The sequence below is a fragment of the Corvus kubaryi genome, unplaced genomic scaffold (genome assembly GCF_017639235.1).
Source record: "Corvus kubaryi isolate FWS band 111438036 unplaced genomic scaffold, C.kubaryi_AGA036_p1.0 split3-73, whole genome shotgun sequence".
Classification (NCBI taxonomy): domain Eukaryota; kingdom Metazoa; phylum Chordata; class Aves; order Passeriformes; family Corvidae; genus Corvus; species Corvus kubaryi.
Genome location: NW_024582091.1, coordinates 23,415,716 through 23,434,043, shown reverse-complemented (window position 1 = coordinate 23,434,043; position 18,328 = coordinate 23,415,716). Strand labels below are relative to the sequence as shown.

General features: G+C 37.0%; 1 protein-coding gene across 6 annotated transcripts in view; it reads left to right on the top strand.

The window, feature by feature from the left end:
* Positions 1 to 239: 239 nt before the first annotated feature.
* Positions 240 to 18,328, top strand: part of HACE1 (HECT domain and ankyrin repeat containing E3 ubiquitin protein ligase 1) — a 50,587-nt gene continuing 32,498 nt past the window's right edge. For 3 of the 6 annotated variants that reach the window (XM_042016734.1, XM_042016733.1, XM_042016735.1), the window contains exons 1-10: positions 240 to 439; positions 4,862 to 4,916; positions 5,980 to 6,069; positions 7,860 to 7,964; positions 9,271 to 9,346; positions 9,647 to 9,778; positions 10,938 to 11,020; positions 13,325 to 13,421; positions 16,062 to 16,163; positions 17,770 to 17,876. In XM_042016734.1, the coding sequence (XP_041872668.1) occupies positions 364 to 439; positions 4,862 to 4,916; positions 5,980 to 6,069; positions 7,860 to 7,964; positions 9,271 to 9,346; positions 9,647 to 9,778; positions 10,938 to 11,020; positions 13,325 to 13,421; positions 16,062 to 16,163; positions 17,770 to 17,876 (923 nt within the window). In that variant the 5' untranslated portion in view covers positions 240 to 363. Of the gene's footprint in view, positions 440 to 4,861; positions 4,917 to 5,979; positions 6,138 to 7,859; positions 7,965 to 9,270; positions 9,347 to 9,646; positions 9,779 to 10,937; positions 11,021 to 13,324; positions 13,422 to 16,061; positions 16,164 to 17,769; positions 17,877 to 18,328 lie in introns of those variants that run through there. The other 3 variants (XM_042016738.1, XM_042016736.1, XM_042016737.1) reach the window with 3 other exon arrangements.

Sequence of the window (18,328 nt, the reverse complement as noted above, 5' to 3'; positions counted from 1 at the left end):
AGCCCCATTCGCTCCCGTGGCTCCGGGGAAATGAGCCACGGGCAGGATCACCCAGCAGAGGCGGCTTCAAAGGAAAGCACTTTTTTTATTTTTATGTGTAACAAGCAGATATTTTAAGACTCTTTTTCTACGGGCTTTGAAAATTCATCCCCCGCATCCCTTTCCTTCCTTCGGGAAAAATGCGAACTGAGGGAGACCGCCACCGCCCCCGGCTCCGCCCCGCGCATGCGCGCACCGTCGCGGGGTGGTGGCGGCCTGGGAGGCCTCGGCGCCGCCAGCGCCGGGATGGGCTGAGGGCAGGCGGCGGCGGCGGCGGCGGCGGGGGGGGGGGGTGTCCGCGGCTCCGGGCTGGGCGCTCCGAGGATGGAGAGAGCCATGGAGCAGCTCAACCGGCTGACGAGGTCCCTGCGCCGCGCCCGCACCGTGGAGCTGCCGGACGGTAGGAGCGGGGCCCTGATGGAGCGGTCGGTCCCGGCGGCCTCCGCGCCCGGGCCAGCGGGGATGAGTTGAGGCGACTGGGGAGAAGGGGAAGGGGCTTCCTCTCTCCGCCTTTGACAAGCTCTGTTTATTTGTCGTGGTGACAGCGGGAGCGGTGTCCCCTTCGTTCCCTCGCCGCCTCCATCGCGGGGCGCGGGGGATCCCTGCCGGCTGCTGCCGCCCCTGAGCCCGGGCGAGCGGGTGCCCGGGGGTGCCGAACACCGTCTGTATTCGCTTTTAAATCCTTCGTTAAGTGTTTCGTCGATGACAGAGTAGTGATGAGAGATCTTTGTGGGTTTTGGGGTGTTTTTTGTTCGTTTGTTTTTTTAATAGCGCTGAATTTTGTTTGAAAAGGTATTGTAAGTCACTGTCACCAGTCACAGCCTAATTTTTGTCTCTAAACCAGCTCACGTGGATGCTGGTCCCCTGTATCAGGATGGATTTGAAAAGAGAGCTTCAGGCTCTTATGGCAAGTGGTTTGGTGTTCCAGCCAGGTCCAGTTTTTGGGAGGACTAACTGTAAAACTCTTGGATACGCAAAATTTCTGCTCTTGTGAGTCATGTGCTGAGAATTCACATTCTTCAGGGCTTACTTTTATGGATGAGTCTTTGGCTGCCTGTCTGCCAGCTTTCATCTCCACTGGTGGAGGAGAGGGAGTAATAATCTGTTTTTTCTGTACATTCCCTGTTTGGACTTCCTGGTGTCCTCCTGAACTGAGCTGCTACACCCTTCACTTAAGTCACCTGTCACAGTTCTGCTATCTTCCAGTGCAGTTGCTCATAAATTTCACTTGACAGACAAGTTTCAGGAGGATTTTGCTGCTGCTTGTAAGCCTTTGAATGGCAGCAGTTAAAATTCAGGTAATACTATTCACTTAAGCTTAAACTTACAGAAATAATGGAGTAACACCAGTTTAACTAATTGAAGATGCCAATATGATTAACGCTGTGCACAACCTGTGTCAGTTGGAGCTGCTTTAAATTTACTTCTGTACTAATGTAGGCAAATTGATTCTGAATTTCATGTTTTTTTCACATCTTGGGCATTTTTGTGTTGCACTTCAGAGGTAGTTATGTGTTATGGAATGGCAGTGCAAGTGCGACCCCTGAGACCTTTGGAACAAGTACTTCTATCTCCCTGTAATGCAGAGGGAATGTGAGTTCTATGCATTCCCTAGGAATTGCATGAAACAAATCAGTGGGACTGATATAAGGAGATAAATGGGCTTAACACACTGAAGTCTCAGATTGCATTCCAAGAAGGTCTCCATTCAATGGCCATCAAACTTTGGGTCCATCTTAGCTCATTACATACCTTCTTTCTTGAGCTTGGTGTTCCTAGGTTCATGCAGGTCTGCCCAAACTCTTCTTGAGAGCAGGTTTGGCTTGTAGTATATTGCTCCAAACATGTACTGACAGGATCAGCTTGGAATATTCCACACTGGTCTAGTATTGTGTGTGGTTTGGTGGCTTCTTGTATGCTGTGTCTGGCCTCTTGAATTATGATTCCCCCCCCATTGTGTTTGAATAACTTTAATTTGAAATTTAATTTGAAGGATACATAGTTTGCCCCTCCATCCTTAAAGTGAGAGTCATAATACTCTCATAGGAAATGGAGATGTATGTTTGAATTTACTTATGCTGAAGAAGGCATTAAATCCAGGTATTGAACTTCCATTGCATGTGCCGCAGCCATTAGGGTATGATATGGACAGTGATCTCTGTCCAAGTTCATGATAGTATCTCTGAGGAAATAAAGTAATAAGTGTATCTTGCCAGGGCAGGATTCTAAATGATGAATTTTAAGTGGTTTTTTTTTAAAGAAAGTATTAACACCTGAGTCCAGTGCCAGTGAATACCCTGAGCTTGCAAATAGAACTTTTTTTTTTTTTTAATCACTCTCCCAAAGTATCCTTCAGCAGTTGTTTCCTGGACACTTGAGAGCTTGACACAAATTTCTGGATTCTACTGTTATGGCTCAGTGCCTGAAAACTAGGTCTTGTAGCCCAAAGCTCTGACAGTGCATTTTGTGTGCCTTTTTTTTGTCTTTATATATTCAAGACTTGAAATGCAAGCAAGTTAGATAGCAAATAAGTTTGGTGAGTCCATGAGGTGTATAATGCTTTTTCTCTACCTGCTGTCATGTAGTTTATGTAAATTGGAGTTATTTTATGCCTAGAGAAAATAATCACCAAAGATAAGCATAAAAGCTCCTTAGTCCCACACCCTTTTAATTACTTCTGTACAGAAAAGCTCTGGGAAAATCTGCATGTGCTCCACAGTGTAATTTCTGTTAATAGAATAGCAAAAGGCTTAGTTTTGTAACTGTGCCATAAATGCCTTTTATGGCCCAGCTACACTTGTATTTAACTGTTGTCTTTTTCTAGATTGCTAAACTTGCAATATAGTTAAATTTAATTAGAATCATTATTAAACATTTCAGTTAAGTGTGCTGATATATTTAAAAGTTTTTTTCACCTTTTTTTGGTGTCTTTTTTAGGGCCTGACTGTGGAAATATATGAGGATGTCATATTTAAATTTAGTTCTTGTTCTTAAGTTCGGTTTTTTGTTTTATTTGGAAAGTTTTATCTTCCTGCCAAGAGCTCTGTAAAACAGAGCTCAAACTAGATTTTTTTTTTATTTGTGTATACTGGAAGCTAATCACAGATAGATTTTTAAAAACTGCTCAAATACTTTACACTATTGATATCTTTATTTAGCATCTATTTAATTTTATTTCAGGACTTTTTCTCTCTGTGTCCCCTTCCAGCTGGTTCTTCCCCCAGCAATCAAATTCTAGGAGTGTGTGTTGGAGATGGAGTTATCTGATGCTCACAGAACTCTCCCATAGGGAACATTTTGTAGAGAGTTCAAACTCTTGAACTTGATGATGGTTGGTGACTCTTTGCAGTGTTTAATCATAATTTGGTGTTTTGAGAGACTTGTGTCTCTTGCACCACGTGTTTGCTGTAAGCAACGCTGATTTTTTAAAAATTTATTTTAAAATTTTTATAGCTGATGAATTTGTGTGATTTGAATTTGACTTACCTCTGTTCAGTGTTCAAAGGTAATAATAGATTAACATTGCTGCTTTATTTTGTTAGCTAGGGACACACAACTTCAGATAGCTGATAGCAGCAGTAATCTTGGAGCATGGTAGAACAGTATTAACAAATAGCATAGCTGCAGTATGATAACAGTTTCTTGGATTCCACTTTATAACTCTGAAGAATCTTTATTTAATGTTCAGCAAATGTCACCTTTCCTATCCAGTGGAAGGAATGAATGTATAGAGGCATGGTCTATAAAAGACATGAAATGCTATATTTGTTTGGGACTGTTTTAATTCTTCCTGTTCTGATTGCTTTGTAACTTTGGATCAATGAAGGTGATGAGGAAAAACTTGAAAATAAAAATTTTGTGAGAACAGTCCTGTATTTCCGTATCCTGAAACTGTATACCTGGGTTCTCAGAAAGCATAGCCCCTCCTGTCATGAGTTGGCACCTATATGAACAATCTGTGGAGATTGTACTCTCAAAAATGGGTAAATTGTTGAAGGGAAAAATGGTAATAATTGTCTGTAATAAAAAAAAAATATTATTACACATTAGTAGTATTTATAATTATTATATGTTAAAAAATTTTAAGTTTTATCAAATTAATCATCTAAAAATAATATTTTACTTCAAGAAGCATGTAAGTGACCAAACAGGCTCATCACACCGATGCAGTGTGCTGGTATGTGCAGCAGTAGTGATGGCAGAGACTGTGTAGCTGAATGTCAGTCTGTTCCCACCACTGACATGGATCTTTGTGTTCCAGCCTTTTTTCATTGCCTTCAAGTGTGAAATATGAAACTGATTACAGATTAAAAATTAAAATGAAACTTACTGCACTGAGGTATGCAAGTACAGAGACAAAATGGAATGGTTATGACTTAATTTAAAGAAGTCACTACTACAAAATCATAGTCTCAGAACTATGGAAGTCTCTGTGGAAGACAGGAAATTTCCTTCTTTTTAAAATTAAATAGTTAACTGTTTCTGTTTTGTTTGGGTTTTTTTAATGCACATTTCTTAAAAACTTTGATTTAATTAACAGAATCATAAATTCAAAGAAATTGATGCTCCACTGAAAATTCTGTAATTTTTACTTTGTAAAATAAAGAAGCCATGAAATTTCATGTATCACAGTTCTGTTAATTCTTTTATCTAAGTATGATGGCTTTTTCTTTATAACGAAATTTCGTGTGTGTAGAATCTGTGTAAAAATAATCATCTATTAAACAGTGGACACTTGAAAAGGTAAATAAGCGTTGCTAGATACATTTATTTTATGTAAAAGGTATCTTTATGCTAATGAAGTAATTAAATTTCTTCCCAGATAATGAAACTGCTGTCTATACACTGATGCCGATGGTTATGGCTGACCAGCACAGGTGGGAGCTTCTTCAAATTTACCTTTTCTTTCTTTTTTAAGGTCTGAAAAACCCAGCATGTTTGCTAAAGTTGTAGCTCCTAAAGCACTCTCAGAAGTTCTGCTGCTGAATTGCTGAGTTATCTTCTAATTTGAAGTTAGTCACTGACTGTGTGCATCCCAGCATACTTTCACCTGAGAAACCTGTTTTGGTTTATGTCATAGACTGGAACTGGGATTTGTTCTGTTTGAAGCACGTAGGGAAATTTGTCCTAGGATAAGAACAAAAGTGTTGTTTTGTAACTGTGTCTTAGTGCTGAGTATGTATTTATGGATGGCATAGAAGCTCTTAGTCTCATTGGACATCTCAGAAGTAAGAGTTGGACAATGAGATTGATACTTCTGGACTTCCTTAGATGAGCAGCTGTTTCTCTTACTCAGTTGTTCTCAAAGTGCTTGGAACCTGGAGGCTATATAATGCCAGCTAAGTGGTGCTTCCTTCACATGAATTTTGTAGGGAAGCAGGCATTTGTTCTGCTACATAATATTTTGAGATTGCATGCAAGGGTTTTAAATTATGTGATCAGCCCATTACTGAAAGTTGAAAGGTCCTGTTTAAATTTTTTATACTTATTGTGTATCCTTCTACTTCATCATTATGATTTCACATCCCAGTCTTCCCTCTGAACTTTGCCAGTGTTTGGGAAAACTGTTGGATATGTGGTTGGGGTGATTGTGATAAGGAGGAAAATGGGAATTTATGTCTTGTTCAAACCAAAGCTATTGAAATGCTTGTTTTTCATATTTGTAAAGAAGTGATTTGGTTGTTTGGTCTAATTCTTACTAGTTTACATTTTAAACACTTTCCCAGTGTCACAGCTCATTTTTTACGTACAGTAAGAAGTGGAGAGGTATTGTTAATCAGCAAATGCTTGAAAACTGTTTGATCTCTTAGTGATTAGTTGGAGGGAAAAGAAACAGTGATTAAGTAAGAAATAGAGTACTTGTGTACAACTTACAGTATAAACTTTGCTTGAATACTGTGAGCTATTTTTAAAATTTAAAAATTATCTTTCTGTTTGAAGGTCTGTCTCAGAGCTGCTGTCAAATTCAAAATTTGATGTGAATTATGCCTTTGGACGTGTGAAGAGAAGTTTGCTTCATATTGCAGCAAAGTAAGACTTACTTGAGTCCAGTCCAGAAGTTAACAATGAAAATATTGCCAGAAATCTAAGGCAGCAATGTAAGCTGGAAAACTCTGTAGTATCAGTTAACATTTTGTTTTCACACTTCCTTTCTGTATCTTGTTTGTTTTTCCTAGTAATGTGCCTGCCTCATAAAGAGGACAGATTTTACACATGATATCAAATGGCTTTCCAAATTCCATTGAAGGAAGTATGGCTAGACACTTTTTTTACCTTTCTGTGAAATCTCAAGTCTTTGAAGAAATGCAGCCATGGTGTGCATCCTGTATAGCTGGGTTACTCTTGCCTTTGTAGAGGTAGAGAACTCTCGTCTGCAAGTGCTGATTGTTTTTGAGGTATTCTAAAACAGTGGGAAGCATTTGGATGTTTGTTGGGAAGCAGCTGTTCCAGAGTAGTTCATGTGACCATAACTGAAGGGAATATAACTTGGGCACTCACTTCTAGTAAGTTTTGTATCCTGGATAGAGGGCTTAAGTGCAAATATTAAATACTTGATCTATATTATTTATTGTTTGTATAGCTCTTCAGTGGGGATAACTCTATTTTATATGTAACTCTGCCAAGAAACAGACAGGTTAACATAACATAAATAGAAATGAACCAGATAGTTTAAACTGATGAATGAATGCTCTATATTTGGCTCCCCTTTTAAATATCTTGAAAGTTCTTACATTTAAACTGTTAAAAAAAAGCAAAAATAAAAGAAATAGTACTAGTATTGCATATATATAGCAGGGATTTGGTTGCAGTAAAGGTGGAAATCCCAGCTTCTTAAACAGACTATTTTAGAAATAGCTGTTTCCCAACTATTTAATGTCAGAATTACATACTGCTTATATAAAATTTACTTAAGGAAGTACTTACAACAATGCAAGCAAATTTTTAGCATGTGCTTTAGAAGTATATTTGAAAATATACTGTATTTATTGATTCTAAAAGACAAGAAATTGTGTTACACTTAGTTTCTGGATTGTCTATTATCTTTACTTAGTTATTGGGTCACGAAGGAGTCATCAAGCTGCTGGTTTTGCAACATACTGTACAGTTAGTCTTCAGTTTCTTTGGGTTGTTGTGTAGCAGTTCTGACATTGGGAAGATTTGCAAAAATGGATTAGCTGGTGGCAACAGATAGAAAAATACTCTGTTTATCTTTTCAATCAGCTTTTCCTCTTGAAGAGTTCAAGAGCAAGATAAACACGTAGTGCAGAGTTTGTCTTGTTGATGTCATTGGTTATCCTGAAGAGCTGCTATATTATGTAAAGTAAAAGAGAGTTAGAGGTTCAAAATCAATAGCAAAGAAGTATTTGTATGAATTTCAGAATTTTCATTATATTCAGTCTTTAAACATCACTTCTGGACACTGAAGCATAACAAACCCCAGAATATTTAATGGAGAATTTGCTCCTGTTAATAGATTAGGGATGAGAGAGGTGAGAGGAAATCAAAAGCAAAACTTTTTAAACAGTTTGTGGTTTAAAGAATTACCAGTCTTAAAGATTTACTGTTGTGTTTTAAAGTCATTAAAATCACGGAGAAGGCTGCCATCTATTCATTGCTACAAGTTATATTTGGTCACTTCTCACTGTATTAAGTGACTTTTCTTTAGCTTTGTGTAGCTTGAACTATGAGAGTATAAAACAATTTTATGTAAAGCTGTTCTAGTGAGTGTGATCTGTGCATAATATTGCTGTTGTCTTTATGCCAATACAGATTTGTAAATATCCTTGTTACAGTTTTTCCCTGTCTTATTTTCTTCTTAGCTGTGGATCAGTTGAATGCCTTGTTCTATTATTAAAAAAAGGAGCAAATCCTAACTATCAGGACATCTCAGGATGTACTCCTCTTCATTTAGCAGCAAGGAATGGGTAAGTTTTTAAAATACTTAAACTCTTAAAAAATTTTGTGCATAGTGTGCTTGAGCTGGCGTATTCTGTAATGTTTTTGCATAGTTCAAAAAAACCCCTTTGGTTTTCACTTTTGAAATTAGAGAACACGGAGCTTAAAATCCTTACTTTGAGTATTCATAGAATAATTTTTTATAAATAGTAAGTTGTATCTGAAATACCAATTCCAGTGCCAGTCATTTTAGTGTTTTCTGTTAATCATGGGCATAATAATTCTTACAACAGTAGTTGAACAAGGAATGCATTCACCTTCCCAGTTAGCTGAGTAAGAAAAGATTTGGGAGTGCTTGGAGGGGTTCAGAGACTTCAGTTTTTCCTCAGATAGTGTTTCCAAGAAAATCTTTACTGCAAGGAAAAGAATACAGAGTTGGCCTGCACAATGTTAGGAGAGGAGGAGAGAAAAAAAACCCAAACCAGTGAGCAAGTATCTTTTTAAGATCTTACTTGAACTGTATTATGTGAAAGCATGCAGCTGTAAAGGTAATGTTGTCTTTTTCTTTTTAGAACATGTATGTGATACAATAACTGAATTGTATCATGGCTGGTACTTCACATGGGGAGGAGATAGTGTTTAGTGGCTTCTAGGTGTGTGTGAGGTCTATTTGTAGGGGAGGAAAGAAGCAGCCAAGTGGTGCATAATGAAATGCAGAAATACACACAGGAGACAGTTATGTGGAAATGAGGTATAAGAAAGGTGTGAGAGGTACCAAATAAAAAGGAAGAGCAAAATAAATCTGTAAAGGTAAAGGACTGTGAGCATTAAAAGACGAAGCAAAACATGAATTAGGAAAAAATACCTCTACTTTTATTGAGACAGTAATTGTACTTACCAAAGATTTGCATAGTGTTACAATGACTGTCTCATTAAATAATGATTTAGTGGTGTATTGCGAACATGTTCACTGACATGTACAGGCAATGGTGGACTTCATGGACTTCTGTTAGCTGAACTCTGGCTTTTTGTCTTGAAAGTATAGCTCATGCAGAGCTGAAACTGTTTAGAGTAGTGGTTAAGTGCTTCTGTACTTTCTTCAAAAACAGCTGTGATTTTAGCCCTGTGTTGTTGTTTGCTACTCTTGCACTGTCTGAGTCTCTGTAAAGATCACTTCTCTTTTTCACATGCTCAGTACTGTACTCCTTATTAAATTGGAACTACCTGCTATGCTTAGAACAATGACAAATTAGAGTGAGTGGAGCTCTAAGAAGATATTTAGTCTTAGTAAGTGATTTTCCCTGACTGGATTTTAATGTATTCTTTTGCTTGTAGCCAGAAAAAATGTATGAGCAAGTTGCTGGAATACAGTGCAGATGTCAACATTTGTAATAATGAAGGCTTGACTGCAGTAAGTGCTATTAATTATCATGATGTTCTTAAAATGAATGAAGAATTTGGAGATTCTCGGTTTTTAGGCTTTTGCCATCTTACATGCAAAACAAAACTGCTGTGTGTCCAGTGCCATCAAGAATCAAAAGATGTGATCAAAATACCTAAGCATATGATTGTATTGTTCAAAGCTTCTCTTAATATATTCAAAGCTTCTTTCTGTGAAAGTGTTGACAATAATACAGCCAGGTTTAAAACAGTTTTTATGGAATATGTGTATCATTGCTAAAGGAAACGTGTATCATCATTTTGTACTTAGATTCATTGGTTGGCTGTCAATGGACGGACAGAATTGCTTCACGATCTTGTTCAGCATGTCAGTAATGTAGATGTTGAAGATGCCATGGGACAGACAGCCCTTCATGTAGCTTGTCAAAATGGACACAAGACAGTAAGTTTCGAAGTTGTATGAACACAATGGATTTGTGAAGAACTTAGTAACGCCTCAAAGTTGTGGTGTTTTTATAAACTTCAGCCTAGTGATGCACATGATAATGGCTAGAAGTGTGAAGAGTGCAGTTGTGTGTCTTAGTATCGACTGCATGCACTTCCATGGGAACAACTTATTTATTCTTGTGGAGGTGATTGATCTCAGTGCTCATGGGAGTTTAGGTGACTTACTGTATACTGTTCAGCTCTTCTGTAGTGCTATTATTGGCTTGTTAATATTAAGTTTTTATATAATGTTAAAGGTTTGAAAATGTTTTTTCCTTATTTTTCAGAATATGTTTAATTCATAATTGTGCCAGTTATTATATGATTTTGAAATCTGAAATATTAATTTACCATGAATAAGAAATGAAAACAGAGTTGGGTCAGTTACATTTTTAACCCTAGAAGTAAACAAGTTCAAATAAACTCTTCTATTATTGATCTGTGTGACTAATATTTATGCCTGACCTTGCGTTAGGGCTGACTATTTATATTCAGAGTACAAGTCTGGATGCTTTACTTGAACTGCATTAGAGCCCTTTAGAGTTACACAGATTGCCACCGCTAAAAAAATTATGTACCGCTAAAAAAAAAAAAAATTATAATTCTACCCAGATCCTTTCTGTTGTCCTTGTCAGTGCTGGATTTTGGAAGACCAAATTCTGAAAAACTGTTACCTGTAAATCTAGCAAATTTATGTGACTGAAATGTAACGAAAGTTGTTTGAGAGTCTGCTCAATGTTTTCGTATTTTAGAATTTGCTTGCCTATTTCTTCTAGTCTAGTTTGAATTTGAAACTTCAGTTTATGATAAGGCTGTATATGGCTGTACCTAACTTGAAGTTATTTTGTAATTTGTAATTTTTAAATGGCTTGTATCTCCAGGAATCTTTGGGATTAGATAAGATACTGTTACTAAAATGGGAAGTTCAAAGGAAGCTTTATGAGCTCTGACAGCCATGATTTTCCATTTAACATTTAGGAATTTTGATCCCGAGATTCATTATTGAAAATCAAATCCTTCAGTGTAATTAGACATGCATGGCACTAAATAGTTGCAAGCCAGTAGGGTTTTTCACTGCTCCTTTTTTTTAATGCTGATGTTTTGGTCTCTTGTAGACGGTGCAGTGTTTGCTGGACAGCGGTGCAGATATAAACAGGCCGAACGTTTCTGGGGCAACTCCGCTTTATTTTGCTTGCAGGTAATATACTTTTAACTTTTGAATACTGGCCTAAAAATGAAATATTTTTTTTCCTTTTTGCAATAACACTGATTAGAAATTACAAAATTTAGGAAATATAAAAGCTGACTGGTATTTAATCTTGTCTCATTTTTGAGTTTAGTTTGGTGTCTTATGTAAATACTTAGGTTAGTACTGCAACCTTATGTACCTCTCTCTAACAGACACGTTAAACACATACCTGTGCATGTTCTAGCATGAGTCATAAATTGATGACTGCTGAGCCCTTTTCTGAAAAAATGAATTCTGCCAACTTAGGTTATTTTGAGTATAGTAAAACCAGAGCCTTCTTTAAGGCAAGTTTGGCTATTGCTTAATGTACATTGTGGTATTACAGTATACATGAAGTGTGCATATATGCATTAAAGTTACAATGTTGAATTAAAATTCCATTGTTGCTTTGATCAGTTCTGTTTTCTTCGAAGTTTAGTTATATTTCAAAATTAATCATATATGATAAATGATCTTTTGTTTTAATTAGAGCGTTTCTGCAATTTGTTAGAACGTTTACAATTTTTGCAGTCCCTGTGCTTTGGTTACAGGTTAAATAGTTATGATAATATTAACTGTTACTACTATAAGCAAAAGGAGAAATGGACTGACCTGCTGGCCTGCTAAGAGTTATGTTCTGGGAGCCGTGGTCTCTGGAGACAGTGTATGTTGACTTGTGGCAGTTGAGAAGAAGGGAAGTGGAGAATAAATACCTGCTAGCCTTTGTTCTTGATTTAGGGACTGGTATTTGCACACACTTTAAAAGAAGTAAGCAGTTTGTCTTGGCTTGGAGGTTTTTTGTAAGAAGGGAATGTTGCAAGTACAGCAGTCCTATTCCTTAGAAATTAACAATTGGAGCAGTTGGCAGGGTAGAATGTACATGGTGAATACTACAGCAAGCCTGGAAAGAAAGGTTGTAGGTCCCTGTTGACAGGGAGGGCAGGATGTGGTAGCAGTGGCAGGTGGTAGCTGCAGAAGGGGTATCAGTATTCAATGTCTGAGTCTGAAACACGTGTTTTGTCAATGTGTTGGGTTGTGCACTTAGTCTAGAGAATTACAGTGAAGATGCTGCAAGTAAATCGTTAGTCTTAGCTGCTTTCTGACCCTGAATGTTTGTTTGCGTTGGGACAAAGTCTGGTAAATCAGGTTAACCTGTTGTCTTCGTGGGCTGGAAGGACAGGACTGAGGAGAACTCATCTGGGAGCTCTTGAGAGATCAGTGAAGCTACCTCTTGTCCCTCAGCTGTTAATTGTCACTTTACTTGTGCCCTTTCTGAACTGATAGGTTCAGCCTATCAGGCTGAGGATGCAGGCAGCCTCTATATGTTCCAGGATGCCAAATACTCATATGCATTTGTGTAAAGGGTGTACTGCAAACTAGCTTGAGAAGTAACACATCACTGAAAAAACTTGTATCTGTAACCTTAATTGCTGTGTCTTTATCAGTTTTCCACCCTTTAGATGCTTCTGTATTATGTTTGGTGGTATATGCACTTAATGCTGGTGAAAGCAATAGTCAAGTAATCTTTCCATGTGTTTTTAGTGAAGTAAACCTCTGATCACTGGTACTCAATTTCTCTTTTTTTCAGAAGAAAGGGTTTGGGAAAGTGTTGAGAGGTATAAATAATCTTTGGTTTTGCTGTTTTCTAGGCAATGCTAGCGTGTCAGAATAGTTGGGAAATTTCTGACTCAAGGGAACTAAGGGTCCTATACAACCTATAAGCAGATTAGTGAATACACTGTGAAATAGACTTTGAGTTAGACTTTGAATGCAAAAGTAAAACTCATCACTTTTAAAGGCTAGGCAATACATTTATATATACCAGATAAAAGAAATTGGAGCCATTTGAGTGATGTATTTATCTCTTGTGCAAAAAAAAATAAAATTAAAAAATCTTACTAATATTTTATTGATGGTTAAAGTACAATTAGGTTATTTTTTCTCCAAATATGGTAGAAGTGAGAAAAGAACTTGGTAAAGATAACTTCCTCTGTGAAGTAAATTGGAATATGAATTTAGAAAGAGCTCTCTTTTTGCAGGAAGTGCAGCTCATAGATATTTATGAGGCGAGGCTAAGATGAGTCATTTCTGAATGATGAGGGTGACTCTGACTTCATAAATGGGCCTTACCTAATTTTGCACTGTTCTTTTGCAGTAACTGTTTTCTTCTATCTTATGTTGGTTTTGTTTGTTAGATGCAGTAAAGACAGATTTATGACTCACAGTAGAGCATAAATGCTGTATTAACTGTCTTTCTTCTCTTCTTTTGAATAGCCATGGTCAGAGAGACACTGCACAAATTCTTTTGATGAGAGGAGCCAAATATTTACCAGACAAGAATGGTGTTACTCCACTGGATCTCTGTGTACAGGTATTAAGTTAGCAATACTTTTTCTGTCAGCTTCTGTGACTTACTGCAGTGTCACCTGATCATTATTACCTTTTTCGTTCTTAAGGCCTCTGAATGATGGTAGTCCTTCGGCAAAACAAATGCAAAGCGTAATTTTTTTACCATTCAATTGATCCAACAGGCAGGTTCATAATTTCTACCCTTTGCATAAGTCAGATGCAAGAATTGACCTCATGAGAAAGCATTTACAGAACTCCAGTTGACTAGAAAGTTTGGGAATCCTTGGTATAATGGTAATAGACAATTTAGGTGCTTGCCTCTTAACAAGTAAGAGCTAAAGGCATGCAGAAAAGTGTGATCATTTTTTTTCCCTCAAAGAATAGATTTTCTTTTCTCTTGAAGAGATATTGCTATTAAAACCAAACAAAACTTACATGGTGCTGACTCTTACTTTTCAAAGGTATTTCCATATCTGGATGAGGAGCAAAATTCTTACATGTTTTCAACTAACACAGCATTTTCAACTGCAACACAGTCTGTCTTGTTTGCTACCAAGTACTGCTTGTACTGCTTGCTGAAGTGACTTTTTTTGATTTGTGAACACTTAAGCTTTTTTCTGTCGGATCAGTTGAAGGTCAGTGTGTAAATAACACAAATGAATGGAAGCTTTTGAACCTCTGCTGGTAATCAGACTAGAAATCTGAACTGGAAGCTGAAAAAACCAAATCACTGGACTGACTGGACATGACACTACCTTGATGCATATCATTAGTTTGTCAGGATAAAGTTGAAATTTTCTAATCTTTTTTTGTGTATTTTCAGATTATTTCAACCTCAAGTTATTTAATTTCTTGAGGTGTCCTTATGTGCCTAAGACTTGAAATAGTTGTGTGTATGTGCAAGAATGCTGTCTCCAGTACCTGTGGGATATTTTTGGAATGTTTAATTTTGACAGCCTTATTCCATAGACTGTCTGTGGAAGACCTTGATTAGGTTAGGTTACTTATGGTATTTCTTTTGGGATATAACAAACCAAGTAAGTCCTCAGCTCTGGTTACTGAGGAGTGCCAGATCACTGTACAATCTCACTGCTGACTTGATTGTGAAACTCAGATTTTTTTTTTTTCTTTGTTATGACGGAATGACTTTATCATTACGTAAAGCCACGTGGAGTCTGATCAGTTCCAAGGTTTTCTGCAGCCACAGACCTGTAAGACGGTATATGGCAAGAGAGGTTTAGATTAGATATTAGGAATAATTTTTTCATGGAAAGGGTTGTAAAGCATTGGAAAAGACTGCCCAGGCAAGTGGTGGAGTCTCCATCCCTGAAAGTGTTCAAAAAATTGTGGTTATGGCAGTTGAGGACATGGTTTAGTAGCATACATAGGGGTAGTGCTAAGCTGATGTTTGGACTTGATGATCTTAAAGGTATTTTTCCAACCTAAATGATTCTGTGATTCTGTACCAGTGTGTACTTAGTGGTACAGTTCTTATTTTTTATGATTAATGTTTTGAGTTTCTGCTTCAGTCTCCAGTTTTGCAATCCCTAGGGCACCTCTTTACACATAAAACTTCCGTTAACTTTTTTTAGGCGTGAGTAGTGACACCTGGTGTTTGTTTTGTAGTGATGATCTTACTGTGTTCGAGATCATGCAGTGTACAAGTTCATGATGCCAAGTAAGAATGGAGAAAACAATAATGTTTTCTTTCTTTTTATACCGAGGGTCTTATTCTGTGCTTACAGGTTTGTTTTTCAAAGTCGATACATATTTTTAGAAGACTGAAATTATAGATTCATATACTTCTTGCCAACATTGCCTTGTTCTGGAAGATTTGACTTTTATTTCTTACTGATTCTGGGTGGGTTTATTTTTAATACTTAATTTCTTGGTACCAGAAACAAATTAATCTTTTTAAAGTGTGGTTATCACTGAGGTAATGTCAACTGTCATTCAAAGAGGAGTTGCTGGAGTTGCAGCAGTTGATACATTATATGGTCACCTTTCCAGAGTAGAAGCTGATGCATATTCAGGTCTTCCGTGTCTGCTTAAAAATGCAACTGTGTTAAATAAGATTTGATACAAATAAGCCACAAAATCAAGTTCCGTTTTTTCCAGAAAACATTTTTTTCTCAGAAGGGTGTGAAGTTAGTCTAAGGCACAAGTGGAATCATACTTGTGTATTGATTTTGAAGTTAAATCGCCCTTTCATGGGTTTATCATATTTCTTCCTGTAGCAAGTCAGATATGTGTCTTATGAACCTTTAGAAAATGTTTGTTTTGAAAGATTAGATTCTGGGTGTAATTAAGTACATGTCAGCAAGAGGAGGAGAAGTGAGATACTGCCCTCTTTTTAATCTTTGGTAATTGCTTGTTGAAGTGTTGTGCAGCTGTAACTTTAGTTTGTTAAGTAGGAAAATGTTTCCGAAACCAGAAAAACAGGAGTGGATATATGTGAGCCAGTGTACTCAAAAAATTTGATTCTGTCTTCTCCCACAAGTTTTGGGATACCTAACTTTGCTACATTTTTGAGTTTCAATTTATTTTAGAATACGATTTCTGCATTCAGCATTAAAAAATACTGTAATCCTCAATAGATTTTATTGCCTGTAATAGTCTAACTCTCAATTCTAATGTTTCTTTAATGAAAATGTTTTCTTAGGGTGGTTATGGAGAGACTTGTGAAGTCTTAATACAGTACCATCCTCGACTTTTCCAGACAATAATTCAAATGACACAGAATGAAGATCTGCGGGAAAACATGGTAATACGGGATGATGTGTTTTATAGCCAGGGATCTGTCTGTGTGTGGTGGAGAGCTGAGTGCTTACTATGAGTGGCAGTTGACTGTCAGTGCCACAGCAGTTGACCACTAGGTATCTTTCTTTCCTCATGGAAAATGTACAGTCTTCAAATAATTGTAAACACAAGAATTTGGAATTAAGTGTAGGATCTGTTTTCATTTAGTGTTCTAACTTTGCACGTTTGGCAAAGTGATCTCGACAGTTGAAAGAGCAGACATTGCAAGCTTCAGTACAAAGGTGCTGGTAGAGCATACTTAGAGCATTCTATATATCTAATTACTTTGTTTAACAGGGCCTATTTTCCTTTATTTAGTTGTTACCTTCAGACATCCATTCTAGGATGTGTCTTGAGGCTGAATCATCCAGAATTAACCTAAAAATTTGTAGTATGAACACTCATCTGTATGAAGATGCCATGTACAATTAGAGTGTAAAAGATTGCATCCACAATTTCATTTGATTATTATTTCTGTAGATGAAACTACTCTGTTTCTTTTTAAATGGTTCTCTTATAGCTTGCTTCTTTTATTATTGTAGGGTAGTACAATCTAAAGCAAAGAAAAAGCAAGGAAAAAATTTTTGTTTCTTGATTGTGTAGGGGAAAGGAAGCATGGGGTACTTCTTTCCCCTTCCAAATAGCTCGCTGTGGGTTTTTAATACATTATTTGTTTTAAAATGACTGCAAACAACCTTACAGACTGTAAAAAAAAAGATGATTTAGTAATGTGTTGGCTGGCAATTCACTTAATTTAGTTTTCTTGATTCTTGACATTTTCATTTTCTCTGTAACTCCATTACTTCCTCTATAACATTAAGGATTTCCAAGTCTGTGTAGAAACTGTTTAAATTTCTGAGACAGGTTGAGTTTTATAGAGGAAAATGACACAGGTGAGAATTCTCGAAGTGTATGTTAGATACAAGGGGAGATGCTATAGATGATTTAAATTAAAAGAGAGAGAACTAAAACAATGAAACAAAAAGACCTTTTGTATATTGTAGAATTGAAGAAAATAAGTGAGAAAAATAAATTTTTCATCTGTCTGAGTAATGGTGGAGGTGTGAGCAAAAACAAGATCTTAATGAGAAGGCATGAAAAATGTGTTAGATAATACGTGGTATAGTTCTGCTTCATTGTCGAAGTGTAATCATGTACTGAAAATGGTTTTTTTATGGCCAAGTCTGAGCTGTTTGCTCAGTCTTGGATAATCACCAGTTTATATTCTCTGGAAGTGATAAGGAAACTGGGTATGCGTTACCACAGTCAGGACTCATATTTTAAATGTCATAGGTTGTTCTTCTGAATACAGGTTTAAGTGTTTGTAGCAATCTGTAATGTTAAATACACTGCAGTACATGCATCAACACTAGGATGTGTAACCTTTGCAGTAATCTTTGTAAATCATAATGAAGCCTTAACTGAGGTTAGCTTAGAGGTTGTACAGTAGAGATGTACATTATTATTGCTAGATATTAATACTTGGGTGATAGTGTTCTACATAATTGATAAATTGTGGTTGATCTGATGCTCCTTGACACTATGCAATTGCTTTTGTTTTAATCCTTCAGTTGCGGCAAGTTCTGGAACACTTGTCTCAGCAGAGTGAAAGCCAGTATCTTAAAATCCTGACAAGTCTTGCTGAAGTTGCTACAACAAATGGTCACAAATTGCTTAGGTAAGTGTGAGGTCACAAGTTGAAAAACTACCTGGTAGTTAGTGCCACTTAAGAGTTTTAATAGTCCAGACTATCTGATGCTCAGCACATGCTGGAGTAGATGGATCTCAAATCTGATTTATATGATAATGTCTGTTTAGATTACTGTCTTCACAAAGACTTGAAGAGAAAAAGTTGGTGTCCTTGTATAGCTGCTGACACCTAGAAGCTTGAGTTGCAGAGAAGCGTTTTTTTTTGTATGATTAGTTTGGCTATGTCAGCCCTAGGAAGGGAAGCTTTTTAGACAATATCAAATAGTTCTTTCTTTTTCTTCACCCTTCTCACTTTTTCTTCCCTTCCACATTTTTACTCTTCTACATGTTTCCTTAGTATGGTTGAGGAGAGTTTTGTAACTTCAGACACTTGTCTCATGTTTGCTGGCTCTGGTTGCCTTCCATGGCTACTAATACATA